Raw genomic sequence first — 18,964 nt, forward strand, 5'->3', positions numbered from 1 at the left:
GTAACCAGTGCTTTACATTTGCATTTACATAGAAAAACAACCCACACCAAACTTCAAAGATTCCTTTAACCAATTTTTTAGTTTTGCAATAACAGTTTTCTTCTGTTAATGGCTACAAAGATCAATTTCAAATAAAAAACTGTTATAAATGTACCATCTAAAACACGCATTTTGATATAACCTTGCTGTTATTTTAAACTCTGGCTAATAAATGTTACATAAGAGTCTCCCCGGTGACATTCTGGTGGCTCGCACTTCTCATGCTCTTTATTTACAGGCTCATAAAAATGTAATGAGAGCTTTTCATGATCAGGACAGGAGTGTGAAGAAATGCGACTAGCAGGTACGCGCACTAGTGATGGGGCCGGCAATAAAAAAAGAGTGCCCAGTGTGAATTACAACAAGATTAACATGACTTTAACACTCATACAATGTCTCAAACAAACTCACACCATCATTCCAAAGCGTGTAATCCCAGCAGTGATCATGTTGCCTAAAGGTCACCAGCCTCTTATGGTGATGAAGATTCAAATTTTCCACCCAAACGAACAGTCAACAAATGGGTTTGGGCTTGAAAATCTAGAATTTTTCCCAAATTAAGCAGCCAATCTTCTGTTCTTCTCACAAATACTCACACTTATCCAGATGTGAGCTTTCTGAGATGAGTGCTTGTTTTACTGTTTGATTTGCATTTTTCCTCCATCACAAATGTGTTCTTGTTTTTTTTTTTTTTGTCAATTCATTAGTTGCTTACACTTTCTAAAGCCATAATTGCTCAGTGGGTTTTTTGTTGGGACTGCAGATATACATTACACAATTGTGACTGTGAAGATGTTGGGTTTCTTTTAATTTCACTAATTATTCTGCTGTGCTTTACTATTTTAAAATGAATCATCTGCTCTGCTCTGAGGAACAAAAATGACCCACATTGCAGGTTTCTGCAGGCTGTAGCCGTCTTGTACTTTGTAGTCATCTTTATAGTTATCTTGTAAAAAGCATAACTTTAACCTGTTCCTGGTGCATGCTGGGCCTTTTCTTTCTGCCGTTTATCACAAGTTCTCTTTATAAACTTTGTGGACCGAATTTCTAGGTGCAGCCAGGGGCCAGACTCTGGTTTGGGGATAACAGAATTTTCTCACTGCTCTTTGCAGATGATGTTCTCTTGTTGGCTTCATCAAGTCAGGACCTTCACATTAGGGTGGTTTTCGGTCGAGTGTGAAGTTGGGATGAGCGTCAGCACAGCTAAGTCTGAGGCTATGGTTCGGATTGGAACGTGAGGTCAACAGACGGATTGGTGCGGCATTTGCTGTCATGCGGTCGCTGTACTGGTCCGTTGTGGTGAAGAGAGAGCTTAGCCAGAAAGCGAAACTCTTTGTTCCAGTACTCACCTATGGTCATGAGCTCTGGGTCATTACCGAAAGAACCAGATCCCAAATGCAAGTGGCTGAAATAAGCTTCCTAGGGTGGCTGGGTGTCCCCTTAAGCTACAGGCACACTGGGTATGTGATGCGTGTCCCACTAGGCGGAGGAAGACCTAGGACCAATAGAGAGACCAAGTCTTTCGGCAGGTCTGGAACCCCGCCAGAGGAGCTGGAGGTAGTGGTCTGAGAAGAGGGATGACTGGGCATCTTTGCTAAGACTGCTTCACGTGCAATTTGGTCCCGACTAAGTAAAGAGAAAATGGATAAATGGATGGCTGGATTATTCTGCCATGTGGACATCACCTAATAGTGGGCGTGACATGAAAGTATTATTTTTTTTTTTCTACAAAGTTAAAGTAAAATTAAAATTAGGACAGCCCCCACGGTATTAAATATATTGAGCTTCAGGAATTTCTGTCTAAGTTATATTTTACTCATTTTGTGTATGTTGTGGTTTGTTTTCCTGCTACTGACCTCCTCACCGCCATGATCACAGGTTTGAGTTTGTAATGATTGCAGCAGTTTCCAATCAGGCTAATGTTTGGCACATTACAAATGAAGAGCTAAATTAGGATTAGGAGACAAAAACCTGCAGTTGTGTTTGTTGCAGAATAATGAGTATCATATACAAATTGTTGAACATTTTTGACCTGAAATGTTTTTTTCCTGGTATATTAAAGAAGAAATCACCTATTATTTAAATCCAAATTCCGTCAGGAAGGTTGGGTAACAGTTTAGAGCTCAAAGACTAAGTGTCATTCTGTAAACTTTGTCAGCTAACAGAAACATTCCTGTTACTTCTGAGAAAATGATTTTAATGTGAGTAAAATTTAAAAAATCAGCAAATTTCTCCAATAATGTTATTAATCTAGAAAATAGTCTTTGTCCAGCTAAAGTTGAACCAGAGTTTTTGACTTGATTATGATGTGATTTCAGTGCTATGCGTGCAGAACATAGTTTAATTTGAATATCAGCACCTATTGTTTCATTTTTTAATCATATCTCAGTTAAAATAGTGTGACTTGAGGTTTTGTTTTAGCCTAAGTTATGTTTAATTTTATTTTATAAAGAATTCTGTTACCTTAATCTATTCCCTTCTGTTTGGCTCCATCTTTCATGACAAACCAAAACATTACAGTGAAACCCAAATTTACAATAATTCAAGTTCAAAACTCAGATGTGGTGACCTATAATGGTATATCTAATAAAGTCATTGATGGATGTAACAGTAGCCAGACATTTTCTGCGTGTCATAAATCTCACAATGATCCCAGGGCGATTAAAAGGGCCCTGATAATGCATTTATTAACACAGCTCTGGATTTATTTCAAATCTGAGAATCTTTCCCGGCTTTGTGAGGCTACATTCTCAAAGACAAATGTGTTTTTCCTGTTTTATATTCAACTGATCTATTCTTAGTGGGGTTTTTTTCTGAAGATGAAACCACCAAGTGTCGTTCCAAGCTAACAGCTGGGTAAACCCCAGAAAAAAGGTTTGCCTACAGGAAATCAAGTATTGGGATTACATTTCCTGACAGCACGGAAGTGTTTTGGAAACACGAGTCTTCTCCAAGTATAGTTTAATGGATAGGAGTGGTGACGACGTCAAGAATAGCTTGTAGCTTTGCTTTTTTCCTGCAGGGCATCCTCTAAATAATTATGGCCTGCAATAGTCAGCAAGGACAACAATGTTTTCTTTCTTACTGTATCCATGATCAAAAATGTTGCTCCCCATCAGAGACATCCAAAGGAAGTTTTGAAAACTATTATGGGATGGGCACCTTGCCATTTTGTGGCACAGTGTGAAATTTGGCAATTTTCATATTTTTACACAATGTGGAAAAAGAAACTTGTTCGAGTGATCTTCACAACATTATGCACACATACTGCCAGCTTCAGTCTACAACCACAACCAACGTTTTGTTGACCTTTGACCTTGGGAAGAGGCTGCTAAATTAAATTTTCAAAAACAAAATCTCCTTTAAGCTTACTCATAAATTCAACTCCTTCTTAGGCTACGTTCACACTGCAGGCTGAAACAACCCAATTCCGATTTTTTTGCCCCTATGCAACCCAATTCCGATCTTTTCACGACAGTCTGAATGACACAAATCCGATCTTTTCACGACAGTCTGAATGACACAAATCCGATCTTTTCAATTGCGACCCAGGCCACTTGGGTATGCCGTCCTGAATCCGAAACGTATCCGATCTTTTCAATTGCGACCGCCGTCTGACCGGCCAGGCCACCTAAATCCGAATCGTACGTCATCGATACGCAACAAACGTCATCATTCTGCGTTGAAATAGGCGGGAACGAGAACGTAAACAGCAACCACTGCGGACGATGCTGCAGAGACCCGTCAGTGGAAGGGAAGCGAAGTCACGGATTGGATTAATATTTAGGGTGACAGCTCTATTCAGGCCAAACTCCAGCGCTCTTATCGCAACCGGGCGGTTTTTGAAAAAAATTAACAGCTAAATGGCCGAGCGTGGTTTTGAACATTTCCCGCGAGTACTTTTTTTTCTTTCTCCCCTTCCCGACCGTGGTCAGAAGCGCGGGGGACCCAAGGCGGATCCTCCTCCTCCCTCTTCTGACCCTTAGATTCTCCAGGATTCTCCGGAATGGGTTAATAAAGAGTCCATAGCATTTATTCTGGGGGAAACCTTCTTTTATCACCGTTGTCCTTCCTCCGTAACACACAACATGAATGCGCGCCCACACTGCCGCCCCCCCCATTCTCTCCCGCTGCACGCGCTCTTCTCCTGTCCCTTACACAAACGCGCGCGCGCGTGGGCCCGATACATACACATTCCCATTGCACAACAGTGGTTACAGACGATCCCGGCTCCAATGCATTCTTAAAAATGGGAAGATTTTTATTGTGCTGGCTCCTTTGTGAAAATAAATGTATTAATGAAAAAAGAGCTCCGCTGTTGACAACACTGTTGTTGACATCCATGTTAACGTAAGCTACTTCCGCAAACAACGAGTGACGTCATTCGACGTTGAGTACTCTTCTGCGCATACGGGTCAACTCTGGGTCGTTTCACGGTCACACTGTAGATCACAAAAGTTCGGATTTACTTGGAAATGTGAACGGTCTTGCAAACAATTCGGATTTTTTCAAAAAATCGGAATTGAGCATTAAGCCCTGCAGTGTGAACGTAGCCTTAGTCTTTGAGCGTCGTTGGGAAGCTGCTTAGGAAAAATTGTTGGAATTTGTTGCTTTTCTGATCCTGTACTGAATATAAAATGAACACATTCAGAGCTTCGCTTTGCTCTCACTCCAGAGCATTAATCTAGATTCTCAATTTAATAACAATAGGATTTACTGGATAATGTAGGCCAACACACTGGTGTTAAACAGGAGCAGAAGAGTCCCTCAGGGCTGGAGAATGATGGCTGACATAATTATTGTTGCCATAGAGTGAGATGCCGCATTAAGAGCTCCCCTGTTCATCCAAACAAAAGGAAAGGCGTTTTCATTCACCAGAGAAGCTGTGGTGAAGCTCTTTCATGTTTTCCTGCCGCTCACTGTCAAATCCAGCGTACTGTATCGAACAAAGACATTAAAGCAGCTCGTTCTGTTTTCACGTAATCATGGTAGATAACTGTCGAACATGTGAACAGGGATTTGCTCAGCTGAGAGAAGACTTGTGGGTGCAAAAATGAAAACTACTAAAACAGACAGCTAATTAGTCTCAAGAAACGAGCTGACTGCAGAAACTGCATTTCCCTGTAGAGGAAAAAAAGAAGTTTCTAAAATACTAAGTTGAGTAAAATCGTGAATACAGGTTTAGGGCTGTCTTTGGCATTTCAGAAACTGCTATGTTCCTGCCCTTTTGGGTCAGTAACACTTTTGCTCCAAAGAAGATGAATCTAAAAATGCCGAAAACCCCAAAAAAGAATAAAATAAAAACCATTTTAATGAGGCTGATGTCTAATATTACAGTATATTAGATTATAGATGAAAAAAAATAAAAATAGTAATTAAAAAAAAAAAATTCATTCATTCATTTTCTTAACCGTTTATTCCCTTTCGGGGTCACGGGGCTGCCGGAGCCTATCCCGGCCACTTGGGCGTAGGCAAGGGATACCCTGGACTGGTCGCCAGTCTGTCGCAGGGTGGAATATCCTCAATCACACATCCATTCACTCTCACACTCACACCTTTGGACAATTTAGAGTTGCCAATCAACCTATGAAGCATGTTTTTAGATGGTGGGAGGAAGCCGGAGATCCCGGAGAAAACCCACGCATGCACGTGGAGAACATGCAAACTCCACACAGAAAGGTCCCCCACTGATGTTGTGTTTTTCATGTCCCCCAGCTGGGACTTGAACCGGGGGCCTTCTTGCTGTGAGGCAAGAGCGCTAACCACTGCGCCACCGTGCAGCCCCAAGCAGTGGGACCAAAAAAAAGAAAAAAGAAAAAAGCCAAGGCAAGTTTATCTGTATGGCACGTTTTGTTTACAAAGAAATTCAAAGTGATTTACATAAAACATTCACAGAAACATTTAAAAGAAATATTAAAGTGCTGATCATTAAAAGAAAAATTTAAAGAGAAGTGAGATAAAAATGAGTTTAAAGTGAGCTTAATCTAACAGTGCAGTCGAAAAGCTTTGAATAAACTAATCAAATGCAGCTGAGAACAGTTGGGTCTTTAACCTACTTTTAAAGAAACGGTTTCCGCTGATCCAAGGCTTTCTGGAAGTCTGTTCCAGATGTGTAAAGCAGAGACGTTAAATGCAGCTTCTTCATGTTTTGTTAGGAATTTTTGAATTACAAAAGTTGTGGCTAGCACATATTGGGTAAAGGGTTAAATGTCACACATGTTTGATTTTGTTTTGGGCATCCTTAACCCCAAAGAAACATAGGTATCATATTTGATATATGCATTTCTGAGACCCCTATCTAATTAGCATGATCCAAACTTTTCTTAAAAATCTTGGTCCATGTTTTCTGCCTTCTCATTCATCGCCATTCCACTGGGAGCAGTAGAAGCGTTTTTCTTACTCATTTCAAAATGGCTGCTTCGACGAAATCTCAAAAATACTTTTAGCTAATTTTCAAAACTTTATGGCAGTTATAACCTATTTATTGTATGGTCCCTTTTTTCCTGAACATTCAATATTTTTGCATCTTAAACTAACGTTGTGAAAGACAAAAAGCATCAAATCACCCAATTTGTCTTAATTGATCTGTATCTAATAAATTAACGATATTGAAATTTGTTTTTGTGGATTTCACAAATGTTTTTAAAAAACATCCTAATTCCAGAAAACCTGGAAATACTGTCAAATCTTTGACGCATTGGGCTTTACAGAGTGATGCTGTCCTGAGTTGAGGGGTTTGGGCTTTTTTCTACAAAAATGTTTGAACACAATTTTCCTAGCTTATCGCTGATTTCCTGTTTCCCTTTCAGTAACTTGGAAGCAGGTATCATGTTCTGTAGCTGATTTCAAAAAGAGTCACTGGAGTGGCGTGGCTCTCTCTCTCTCTCTCTGTGTGGCCTCTAAGCAGATGCCATCAACAGCAGCAGCTTTTGTTCCCCGTCTCCGTACTATTTAGACTACAAACATACTGGAGACATTATATTTTAAAGCCTCGGGAAATTTTACTAGCTCTTGATATATAGAAAAGGAAAGTTATATTATATGTCCCTTGAAGAGAGATTTAAAGATAGCTACACACTTTTGTGTGCTTTTGTTGATTCAGTGCAAAGTTCCAGAAAACTGAGGCCATAACAGAAACGGCCTCCTTTTCTACTACACTGTGACCTGGAAGTGATGAACTGGAATCTATGGTCTAATATTGTAGCTGACTTTTCTCAACAGAAATAGCATTCGCTCCATGTCCTGTTGACATAAAGGGTCTTCCTGTGAATTCAAAAGACTCGTGTAAGTATGAGAAGCTGCATTTGTATGGATCCAGCATCTATAAATACATCATAAACACACTTAGGCATTGCATAAGCCCAGCTGACATTTGTGCTGCCTGGCAGGACCAGTTTTTCCATCGACCCTGCTCGACTATGGACACAGCTGCCCCCCGAACAGCCTCCCTGCCAGATTCTGTGTTTGGATGCAGTGACACAGACTTTCACCTTTGTGTTTCCAGACCTGTCTTTACATAAACCACGACAGCTTGTAACTGCACCAACTCTCCATTTTATTAAACACGGTCATATTTATGTCCATTAATGTTAAACAGTCCCTTTGGCATCAGTCTTTCATCGTAAAGGCTTTAACAAAAATGGGAAAAGAAACACAAAAAAACAAAGTGTTAGGATATGTAGAGCACAAAATGGATTTGTGAATGATACGTTGTGTTTGCTGAACATGCATCAGTAGGAGAATACAAGGTTCATCACTTTTCTGTGTGAGTGCAAACTTGTACTGAGCACAAATCTGAACGCAGACTCCCAGATATGGAAGGATGACATTCCATAAGCTTCCCACAGTCCACCAGAGGAACAGCTATGATGTCAGTTAGCTCTCCCATGGGAAGTCCAGAAATGTGTGAATGTGAGCAGAAAACCTGAACCCATTCATCTAATGCTTCACTTTGATTCTAAGAAAAAGAAGTTACCTCCTCAAAGTGTACTTATAAGTGCTCAACACATATTGTGTTGGGGTACATGTTTATTTTAGCTGTTTATCGTGGGCAAACTCCAGAGTACTCTTTGTTTAGAGTAGTACAGATGGAAAGGGAGTACGGTGACAAATCAAACATGTATAAACTCACAGATTAGGAGGAAATATATGAGATCATGTGGAGTGACGGAATTGACTAAAGCTAATTTAAAAGTGGAGTTGTTTACACTGATGTAATAGGATTTTTTATTTGTACGAAGGAAAAGTGTACGATTGAATGGATGGGGAAAAACTGCATATAATGTACTGGTAATTGTAAAATGATCTGTCCATGCAGCAAGTCATTTTTACCTAACAAGAAATCTTATAGGATCTAAATCTAGAAACAAGAAGTTCCACGCAAACCTTCAAAAGGGAAAAATAAGCTAAAAAACCTAACTGTTAGATATTATTAAATAAAGCCGAATGTTATAAGTAAATGTTTTTTATTTTTTAAAGTTTTTATGTATTTAATCATAGTTCATTTTAAGTAACCCTTGTGCTCTCCTAGGCACTTTAACATTGGGAGTTGGGTCATCTAGACCCACTAGACAGTGCTCTGAACCTTTTTTCTTCAATGATTTGTGATCTTCACTGGTGTCCATGGATTACATGAAATCTTTCCACCTTTCTCCACCTTTGTCATCGTAGGGAGAACACGTCAATGCAAGGGTGGGGTCATCTAAGATAGCACAAGGGTTAAAGTAACAAAAACTAGTGTAATAAGTGGAAATGACTTATTTTAGAGCAAAATGTAAAATAAAATGAGACTATGGTCTTTGTACAGGTTGGCTCATTTTAATAAATCCTCATAAAATCTAAAACTTATTCTTAGAACATAAAACATAAACTTTTGATTCCAAAACAATGACAATGAATGCCAGTCTAACTCGTCCACAATTATTGAACTTTAAAATAAAATCCTTTAAGATCCACTCCAGTAAAAATAGGGTTTCTTGTTTTTTTGATCGTGTTCTCTACGATATTGCCCGCCATTTTTGTTGCACCGGTAATGTCACGTTGAAGCTATGTGAGGCTGTAAGCTGGCGGGAGAGAGTGTAAACAATGGGATGATGGGAAATAAGGATGGGTTTATAGTTCAATCTACAACTAGGAGGTGAATTTGGAATGAATTACTGCCACTCTGCAGAAACTATGTCCCAAAAGATGACAGTTGTTTTTATTTTGGCTAAAAACCGCATAATCATAGTTAAAAGACCACTAGGAATTATGTTACAATAGATCAAAAGATGATTTGAGTCAAACTTTAAAAATTACACCCCACTTTGAGTTTTTTTTTCTTCTTAGTTTTAATCTAGTTTTTCTATTTAAAATATTTTGAATTATGTCAATAACATTTTCCCCTTTTCTAAATCTTAGCTCTTAATGAGACAAAACATCCTAAACTGTGCTTTGAAAGGTGTAGAGCAACGATAAGTTAAAACAACTGCAAACCTGGTAAAATGTCTTGAATCTGTAGGTTTTAAATCTTTGCAAGTATCAATTAGTTTGCAGAGCAAGAGAAGAAATCCGGAGCAGTGGAAGAGCTTGTCACACTGGGAAAACTGGGAAGACAAAGAAGGGATGATGACAAAATTAGAACGGGACAGTGAGTTGAAAAAGAAAAAAAGGAAAAAAATATAGAGAGAGGATAAAAAAGAGACTGAGGGAGGAGACAGAGAGAGGGAGGGAGGGAAAAAGTCCCAGATTCCCAGGCCATTTAATCGCGAGCAAAAACCAAACTGAGCTTATAATGTAGTCTGGCTGAGCAGGGGCCAAAAGGCATCACAAGTGTGTGTTATGGGAGCATAGAGAGGAGGCGAGAGTGAGTGTTACAGGTTGTGTGTGTTTCTCAGTCTCTTGTGTGTGTTTGTGCGGGGAGAACATATGTTGCACAGCACATGGAGATGTACATGAAAGGAAAAAATAGTCGGAGGAGTTTTAATCTGAAGATGGACTGGATAAACTCGACATTTTGCCTGTTTTTTTTGCACTTTTGATGATCTTTTTTTTCTATATGTGCAGTACTTTTACCTGGAGCTTCATCTACCGGAATATTTTCCATGACTTTTAATTTTTATCAAATGCATTCACCGGCTCTTCAGTTCCACTTAGAGTTGCAGGGGCAAAGGGCCTACCTGGATTACCCTGAACTTCCATGTTTGCAGGACACACTAAAATAAGTGGAACAAATGAGAGACTAAAGTGACAAAGAAAGCTAAAAGGATGTACCTGTACAAAGCAACATGCCCGGAGATTCCAAACCCCAAGCAGAGGAGTGCCAGAGGGGCCAGTGGGGTTCAGTCACAGGGCCAAGGAAAACTCACGAGACAGTCATCCATAGGACCCGGGTTGCGGCCTTATGCTCCCCTAATGCTGTGGACCGCAACCCGGCCCAATGTGGCGGTGCAGCTCAAACAGCTGGAAGAGTTTCTCAACTTCCACTCGCTATCCGTGCATGACACAGTGAGGAGTCAGACCGGCATGATCTACAGGTAACTTCTGTGTGGGAGAGAGAGCCTCTCCTGCCTTCCAGCACACACCTGTTGTTTGTTTTCCCTTTCGGCTTTTCCCATCAGGGGTCGCCACAGCGAACGAGTCGCATGGTAAACTTGGCAATGTTTTACGCCGGATGCCCTTCCTGACGCAACCTTCTCAAAGCAACCGGGCTTGGGACCGGCACAGAAGTAGAGAAGGGAACAGGGAGCAGCCCGGAGTCGAACCCTGGTTTCACGGACGGAAGGCGCCGCAAACCAGCACGAGCTAAACCGGCTTCCAGCACACACCTGTCCATCTGTTATTTTTTATGCTATAAATTCTTTTGATGTTACGCAACTCCTCTGAATCAGAGAATATTGATTTACAAGTGAAACTCACCAGTCAATTGCCATTCTGGGTGTTGCATAAGCATTTGAATGTCAAGCAGTTTTTTAGTTTGTAAAAAAAATCTGCTTCACATCAATGAAGTAACCACTGAACCATATTTGACGGTTTTGGACTTGCTCTCAAAAGGAATCAGACTAGGAGCATCCTTCAAAATGTTTCATGTTTTGCAAATCTCAACAGTATGTGTACACAAACATCAAATGGTCATATTTTTGATAATCCATCTTGTTTTCTCTTCACATGGTACAAGCTTTAACAATTAACTTTAGGGTAATAGACTCTGCATATTGATCAGTTTGTCCAACAGTGTGAGTTTTTGGGTTGTGTTAAACTCAAACCTCAGAGAGGTCTGGATATTAAATAGGATGAAATTCTCCACTAAATGACAAGCATGCTGCGTTTTTGACCTGAAGTTGTTGTTTATTTTTTTGCGTTCTAAACAAAAGACTTAATTTAAACACTTTAAAACACGTATTTGTAAGGCAAAAATCCTACACAAATATTTTATACATCTGCCTCATCTATGTGCCTTGTTTGGAAAAAGACAAACAAGACTTATCTTGTATGACTTATGTTGTCATGTTGGTTTTGATAATTTGATTGATACACCCATCTTCTCCCACTTATATGGAGGTGGGCTGTGGGACAACAACCTAAGTAAAGATGCCCAGACCTCCCTCTAAACAGAAACTTTGTCCAGTTCTGCCAATGGAACCCCAAGGTGCTCCCAGGCCAGCCGAGAGATGAAGTCTCTCCAGCCTCTCCAGGGTCTTTCCCCTGATCTCTTTCTGATGTGACCTGCATAGGATATGGCCTCAGGGAGGTGTGCAGAAGGCACAGAGAAGAGATGTCCAAGCCACCTCTTGGACAGCCAAGCTCCTTAGCTGCTCAGAGGAAACTTAGTTCAGATGCTTTTGTATGGGGTATTTTACTTTCAACAGCAGCTAAATTACAGCAGCTGCGGAACCCGTCTGTCTGTCAGTTACCTTCCTTCACTTGTAAACAAGACCTTCAAAATGCTTAAATTCCTCCATGGTATCTCTGCCGGAGTCCAACATACACTGGCAGTGGGTTTGAGTTACAGTTGAGATATTGACAAAACTTCTGCTCTGGTAAATGGGAAATGGTGAAAGGTGTATACTTATAGAGTGCTTTCTTCCTTGCTTTAAGGTACAGTCCCATGCACCCATCCACACGCACATTCACAAACTGATGGTGGCTCCTTTGCCGAAACACTGGCGCCAACCTATAACCATGAGGAGCAAAGTGTGATTCAGAATCTGGCCCAAGGAAACTTTGACACATGGGCAGGCAAGGAGGGAACCAAACCTGCAATTCTCCGATCAGAGGTCAACCGGTCTACCTCTGCACCACAGCCGCCCAAACATTTCTGCAGAGACCAGACAGCCATAAAATGGCGATTAGTAAGGATGTTCATATTTCCTTGGGATATCTCACAAAACAATGCATAGTGATCACCCTGTAGTCGGAAAATACCACCCTTATTGAAAATAGGGACCACTATCCCACTCTCCAAATCCAGAGGCACCGGCCCTGATGTCACCCAAAACAGCCACATGACATTTAGGGCATAAAAGTAAGAAAAAGACTGTATTTACCATCAGAGTCCTGCCACCAGGAGGCTTTTTGACCACCAGATCAATTTCTGGTGGTCTGCTTTCTCAACGGACGCCGTGTCGGCAAGATTGAGGAGATTTTCAATCATTTCTTCCACCTTTGCATGACCTCCTTTTTATCTTTGTTTTTATTAAACCTTTATTTTACCAGAAAGTCCCATTAAGATAAGATCTTTTTTTCAAGGGAGACCTAGGGTGAAAGGCTTTTAAGGTCTTTAAGATCTACAGCCACTCAACCGTTGGTATGAAATTGCATCCCTCTCCTGTGGTGTTGCATAATTTGCTAGAATTTTCTTTTAATCTGACAAATTGTCCTTCTCCATGGCCTCTCTAAAGCCAAGACTGGAGTTTTTACAATCTAACAGGAGGCATACATGGCATTGATCAGTTAAACATGAAACTCCAGGTGCACTGTAAAAAAAAAGGAGTTTTTATGGTAAAAAGCCGGCAGCTGTTGTTGCCAGAAAAGTACCGTAAAATTACGGTAAAACATTTTTTCATTTTTACGCTAAGAACATATTTTAGTTGTTGATTTCACGATAAAAAACCGTTGCACAGTCAATATTTCGCTTCAGATAAAAAAGTTTTTACTTGAAGTAAAATCAATATTTCAATTTAGAAAGAAACGTTTTTGCTTTAATAAAAATCAATGTTTCACCCTGAAATGAACAAAAAAAAAAACCGCATAAAATATAGCAAGCAATTTTCTCACAATGATAATGCACACTTAAAAGTCTTAACTTTTCTCCTAATTGTTCAGGGTGCCGCATGGTGCTGTCAGTTATATGACAGTATTAGAAAGCTATGCTTGCTTGCAAATAGTAACAGGATTAGAGTGGACAAGGTGAGCAGAGGTTTAATTAGACAATGCTTGGTTCCAGCACTTCAACCCCTTAGTTTTGGACATAACTTAAAATTGTAACAACATGGGGCTGACTTTTCTTCACAGCTCCCTAAATCATGGTGTGGGAATCAACATTTCCCATGAGTCTTAATGGCCCCGCAAAATTGTTTACAAAATGGCTGAAGCCCTGTTTAAACTGCAGCTAACAGCTACACGGATTAATTGATTTTTAGATGCTGTTTTGTGACTGAAAAAAACAAATCAAAACTAACTCAGATTTGCTCCTGCTGCATTTTTTACACAAAATTAGAACGGGACAGCGAGTTGAAAAAACTTTAACACTGAGTGTTTGTGTGTGTGCTTAAGCCGTCTCTTCGCTAGCGCGTCTGTAGGAAGGAGGAAGGCAGAGCTACGGCCCCCGCGCTCCCTAAGGACAAGAAGGGGGGTCAGGGGCTGAGCGCAAGTGAGTCTGTGATCATGCACTCAGTTTGCGCTACCCAGTTAGGGAGAAAAGTAAAAAAAAGGTTTCCTCTAAAAGAACAGTGACTGGTTCTTTTATTAACCCACTCTGGAGGCCATAAGGGTCTGAATGGGGCATTAACGTGCCCGCGTCTTAACACCCCCTGCGCCTTTTGTATGTGTCAAAGACTGAAAAATCACCCGTAACTGAGACTGGGTCCTATAACCCGGTGCGCCCTATGGTCGCGAAAATACAGTAGTTCATTTTAACCCACTCTCAAATTCCTGCATGAAACACAACATATCACAGCAACTGCACATTAACATTTAACCCTAAAAACGTGTGGTTTTGTCAATAAGAAGTTGTAAAAATAATAGTGTTTGACTGATATAAGCATTATGGAAAATTTCTGTTAAAATAACAATGCCCAAGTCCTTTACAGTAGGGTTATGTATTTTTTCCAAAGAAATAATTTACTATTTACATTTCCTGTCGTGGTTTTACGTTTTTTTACTGTTAAATATACTGATTTTTTTTACAGTGTGGAGAGAATTGTCAGTGATCTTGTATTTCTTCTATTTTCCTATAATTGCTGATTCCTCTTCTCAACAAGCTGCTTGAAGATTGTAGATCGGTTCATTCCAGTCTAGTTCAGGTCTACAAACGTTTCCCTGGTGTCCTTTGACAGCTTGTTGGTTTTGGTGGAGAGGTTGCAGACTGACTGTTTAACTCTTGTGCTATCTTAGACCACCCTTACATTGACGTGTTCTCCCTACCATGACAAAGGTGGATAAAGGTGGAAAGATTTCATGTAATCCACGGACACCAGTGAAGATCACAAATCATTGAAGAAAAAAGGTTCAGCGCACTGTCTAGTGGGTCTAGATGACCCAACTCCCAATGTTAAAGTGCCTAGGATAGTACAAGGGTTAAGGGTGTAGACGCGTCTTTAATACAGAGAACCAGTTCAAAGGAGAAGGATAGAAGAGCTTCTTACAGAAAAAGGAACAGGTCTGTGAGGAACACAATTCTTGCTTTTTTGTAGGAAATGTGAATTCCTGGATCTTTATAGTCTGTCTTTTACAGTTGAAGTTTACTTATGATGAAGTTTACTTATCAACTTTTAAGTGCGACAAAATTGAATCTGGGACTAACAAATATTTTTTTTCTCCACGGTATATAAACTGTTTCTTGCTACTTTTTTGTAAGTAAGTAAAATCTGGCTGCAAAGCAAAGTAAAAATATTCAAAAAGTGCTTAATTAAAATTTAAACTCCCCACAGGAAGATATGCAAATCAGTGAGCTGTCCTTGTTGACCTGCTTTAAAGCCCCTGCAGCTCTGCAGACAGGTGAATAATTACATAAAGAAACCTCTGAAGCCACGTCCCAGCATAGCAGTGTGGTGGGTTTTTCTCCACTAACAGAAAAGGCCCAAACAAAACACTGTTTAATTAAATCCATAACGGATTTTTAAATGTAATAGCTGTAGTAAAACTGTGCCTGGCCAAGTTTACATTAAAATACAATTTTCTAAGGACCAGAATCACAGCCACCAAAATGACACTGATGTTATAAAAAAATCACAAACCTCCCTCAGGACTGAAGGCTAACAAAAATCCAATAAATTATATTCCTGCTGCATTCTTCACATTTAGACTCTGCAAAAACAAGCAAACAAGGTCAGACCTAACAGTTCAAATCAAATCAAATTAAACTTTATTTATAACGCAGTTTTCATACATATGTAACACAAAGTGCTGTACATAATGAAAAATATGTCCAACTTAAAAAAACAAAAACAAAGACCTTTCAAAAGGACAGCCCCACACAAACAAAACATGATGAAAGATAAAATGAAATACGGAAAATATGCTAAATAAAAATAAAAATCTGGCTTGATACAAATGTGGAAATTTACATTTTTTCCGACACAAGCAGCAGGTAGCGAACAGATTTAAACCCTGTCACTGTGATTGTACCTCGCATGCTCCATACTTTATTATTCATGAGTGTGAGTCTATTTGCATGTTGGGAGTATTCGTTTGCGATTGTGAAAGAACATCCGTGTTTGTGAGTGGGAAAATGCTGTTTCTTTTCCATACACGTCTACTGTGTTGACGTGTCTTCTAGCCACATGAGCTCTAGTGACAACTTGCTTTTCAATTCAGAACATATGCATAAAAGATTTCCTTAAGGCTATGCCATGCAGTCCTAATTGTTTAACCCGGGTAAGGTGCTGGTGCTTTGCGATGCTCCTAGTAAATCATACCAGAGAAGCAAAGATTAGGCAATTCATTTCTGATGGAAAACCTTTGTATAAACCTTCGGAAACAAATTGCAGCCAGCTCAGCTAGTTAACCCAGTGAATGGCTGTGTCTGATTTCCTTCATTACTCACTACATCGTGCACTGGTATGCTCGCCACATCTTGAGGTACTGTTTGAAAATACATTTCCAAAATTAAGTGCCCTAGAAATTTTCCTACAAGTCTCTGCGAAAAACCAGCGTCCATTGATGCTCACTAGATTGGCAAATCTAGACCACAATTTTTAACAATTTTTGCAAAAACCCCCCACCTATATTTAAATGTACTTTTAAATAAATCATCATGGTTTTCATCACCATAACACAGTGGATTCATGAATAGTCGTAATAAAACACTCATATCAATTAGACTTCACTTCATGAAATGTGACGTCACATTCGCCATTTAAAGACACATGAGCATGGTGTCTGAATTGCTTTCAAAATCCAGGGCACAAGATAATCCAGCACTATTAAGATTTTTAGTAGTCAGGGATTAGGGTGGGAATTTGGACATAGCCATTTGACTCTGAAAGAGACTGTGCTTCATCTTAATTATATCTCAACAACAGCTGAGCCTTGGGAGCACATGTGGGTAGTAATGAGTCACATTTACTTATGTAACTTTCTGTAAAAACTCTAATCTTCAAGTTTTATTTTACTGCACTGTCCTTTTTGGTTTTACTTGAATAAATCTATTATAATTTCAGTATTATCACTCTGCTACAGAAGACTGTATCTGTCTAGTTTTTTTTTACTTTAATTGTTTAACATATGGATCAGTTATTCTGAAGACAGTTAAAAAAACATCTTGATGTTTTTAAACTTAAAGTTGCCGTAAGGTTGTGTGTTTAAAACTGACTTCTGAACAGTTTAGTATCGACAAATCATTTCTCAAAATTGTATGTTTCTAAGTTCATTCAAAAATAGTGGATGTTTGTCTAAATGTCAAGGTCAAGGTCGTCAGATCTACCGAGGGAATACAAAACATTTCCAAATAAAAGTTCAAACTTTGCCTAAAAAAAACAAAACATAGCATTTTAAGTCACTAAGACACAGGACTGAATTGTTGAAGATAATCTTTTACAGGTAAAAACACTAAAATTGTCTGTGTAAATATAAAATCTGATTTTTTCCCTATCATTAGTATTTAATTAAATGAGAGAGAAGAAAAGAAAGCCTAGGATCAAGCTCTGTGGAACTCCACTTGAGAATAAAATTGAAAATTAAATTTACAGAGGCTCCTCAACAAGGTCAAAAACGTCAAACAAGACTTGAAGCATTTGAAAGGCGCACAATGTTGCAAACAGGAGATTTAAAAAGTCAGCTGTAAAGCAGCAAACTAAAAACTGTTTGTTTTAAGGATTTTTTTTTCATCTGCTTTCAACTGATGAAAAACAATAAATGCTGAGATAAAAAAAATCAACATTTCCAATCTAAGAGTTAAATCAAAAACCTTGCAAATATCCCCTTTTAACCCAAATTCCAGTGAGGCAGCTGCTCATGATTGATGACATTATCACCTTAAAAGGACATCAATTCAATCAGTCTGGGTGGGTTTCTGAAATGATGATACAGAGGAACGCTGAGCAGAGGAGGTGCAGTAACAGGGTATTGACGCCTCCAGGGGGCAGATGGTCACATTATGAGGCATATGCCATGTGCTTTCGGGTGAGCCAGCATGGATGTGTGTACACTTGTGTTACTCAGGTTTTGGGGACATAACGCTCAGAATCTGGGGCACAAGGATTAAGGGACAGAATGAGTCCGTTTTTGACATGGTTTGTATGAAAGCTGTGATCAGAATAATAGTTTGGACGAGCAGTATTGATCTGCTGAAAACCAATGAAAGTCTACGGAACGTCCTTTGAGCTGATTAGAGTGTGAATGTGCAGACAGTCTGGATGTTTCTGATGATTAAATAAGCTCTGCCTACTGATGGACTGCAGCGTGAAGGGGACAGACTTGGTGACCCCACAGCTGCTCCTGCTCTAGTCTTTTTTATGCACATCTTTTCTGCAACGTCCTTTTTTTTAAACATTTTTTTAATCTAATTTTGTTTCAAAAACCTTGGTGTTCAGCTGATGCACCTAGACATTTAGAATGGGAGGCTTAAAAAAGTTTAAAGAGTGCAAAACCTTCCAATGGCTTTGCACCTCCTATAGGAATCCTTCCCGAGCCGATGCTTTGTCTCTCCTACAACCAAAATTTGTGCACATGCTGTGTCACACAGGAAAATCCAAACGGGTGTTTCCAACATGCCTGAAGTCATCCACAGACAGCGTTGGGAGTAATTTATTACAAATCATTGTATTTAAGCAACATTTTTCGTTTTTGCTATTACTAGGTAGTGCAAGGAACACCTCTTGGATTACTTTTGTAATATTTTACTTATTTCATTATCAGTAACTAGTTAGGTGGAGTAATTGAACCTGATGTTTTAAGTAATTGTTAAAGTTTTTCTGGGACACATTAGTTTTGGGTTTTTCTGCTTGGAGTATGTTTCCTTTTTTTTGGTTATGACTCTTATGTTCATTTGTATAGACTTAACTGACTAGGCTGAGGGCTAATTCTCCATTTGTTTGTCTTTTACTTTATTCTTTATTATTTATATACTTTATTATAAAGTCATCCAGGAGATATGTAACCCATTACAATACTGATCCAGTAAAATGTAATCCATAATGTATAACAGTTTAGAAGCTTTGCTCAACCTCGCTCAACTGTGTCCACAGGTGAAACAGACTTCAAGAGTGTCCCCACAAGGAGTTGTGGA

The 18,964-nt window shown here is 39.4% G+C and overlaps 1 protein-coding gene across 2 annotated transcripts in view; it reads left to right on the forward strand.

Annotated features, from left to right (window-relative positions):
* The window catches only part of kcnab1a (potassium voltage-gated channel subfamily A regulatory beta subunit 1a), a 133,955-nt gene that overhangs the window by 5,341 nt on the left and 109,650 nt on the right, over positions 1-18,964 (forward strand). Inside the window, exon 1 of one of the 2 annotated variants that reach the window (XM_011482857.4) lies at positions 9,773-10,553. The exons of the other annotated variant lie outside the window; for it this stretch is intronic. Coding sequence (XP_011481159.1) covers positions 10,285-10,553 — 269 coding nt within the window. The 5' untranslated portion in view covers positions 9,773-10,284. Of the gene's footprint in view, positions 1-9,772; positions 10,554-18,964 lie in introns of those variants that run through there. 2 annotated transcript variants of the gene reach the window in all.

Source organism: Oryzias latipes, chromosome 13 (assembly GCF_053564925.1).
Source record: "Oryzias latipes strain Hd-rR chromosome 13, Olatipes_Hd-rR_3.1".
Taxonomy (NCBI): domain Eukaryota; kingdom Metazoa; phylum Chordata; class Actinopteri; order Beloniformes; family Adrianichthyidae; genus Oryzias; species Oryzias latipes.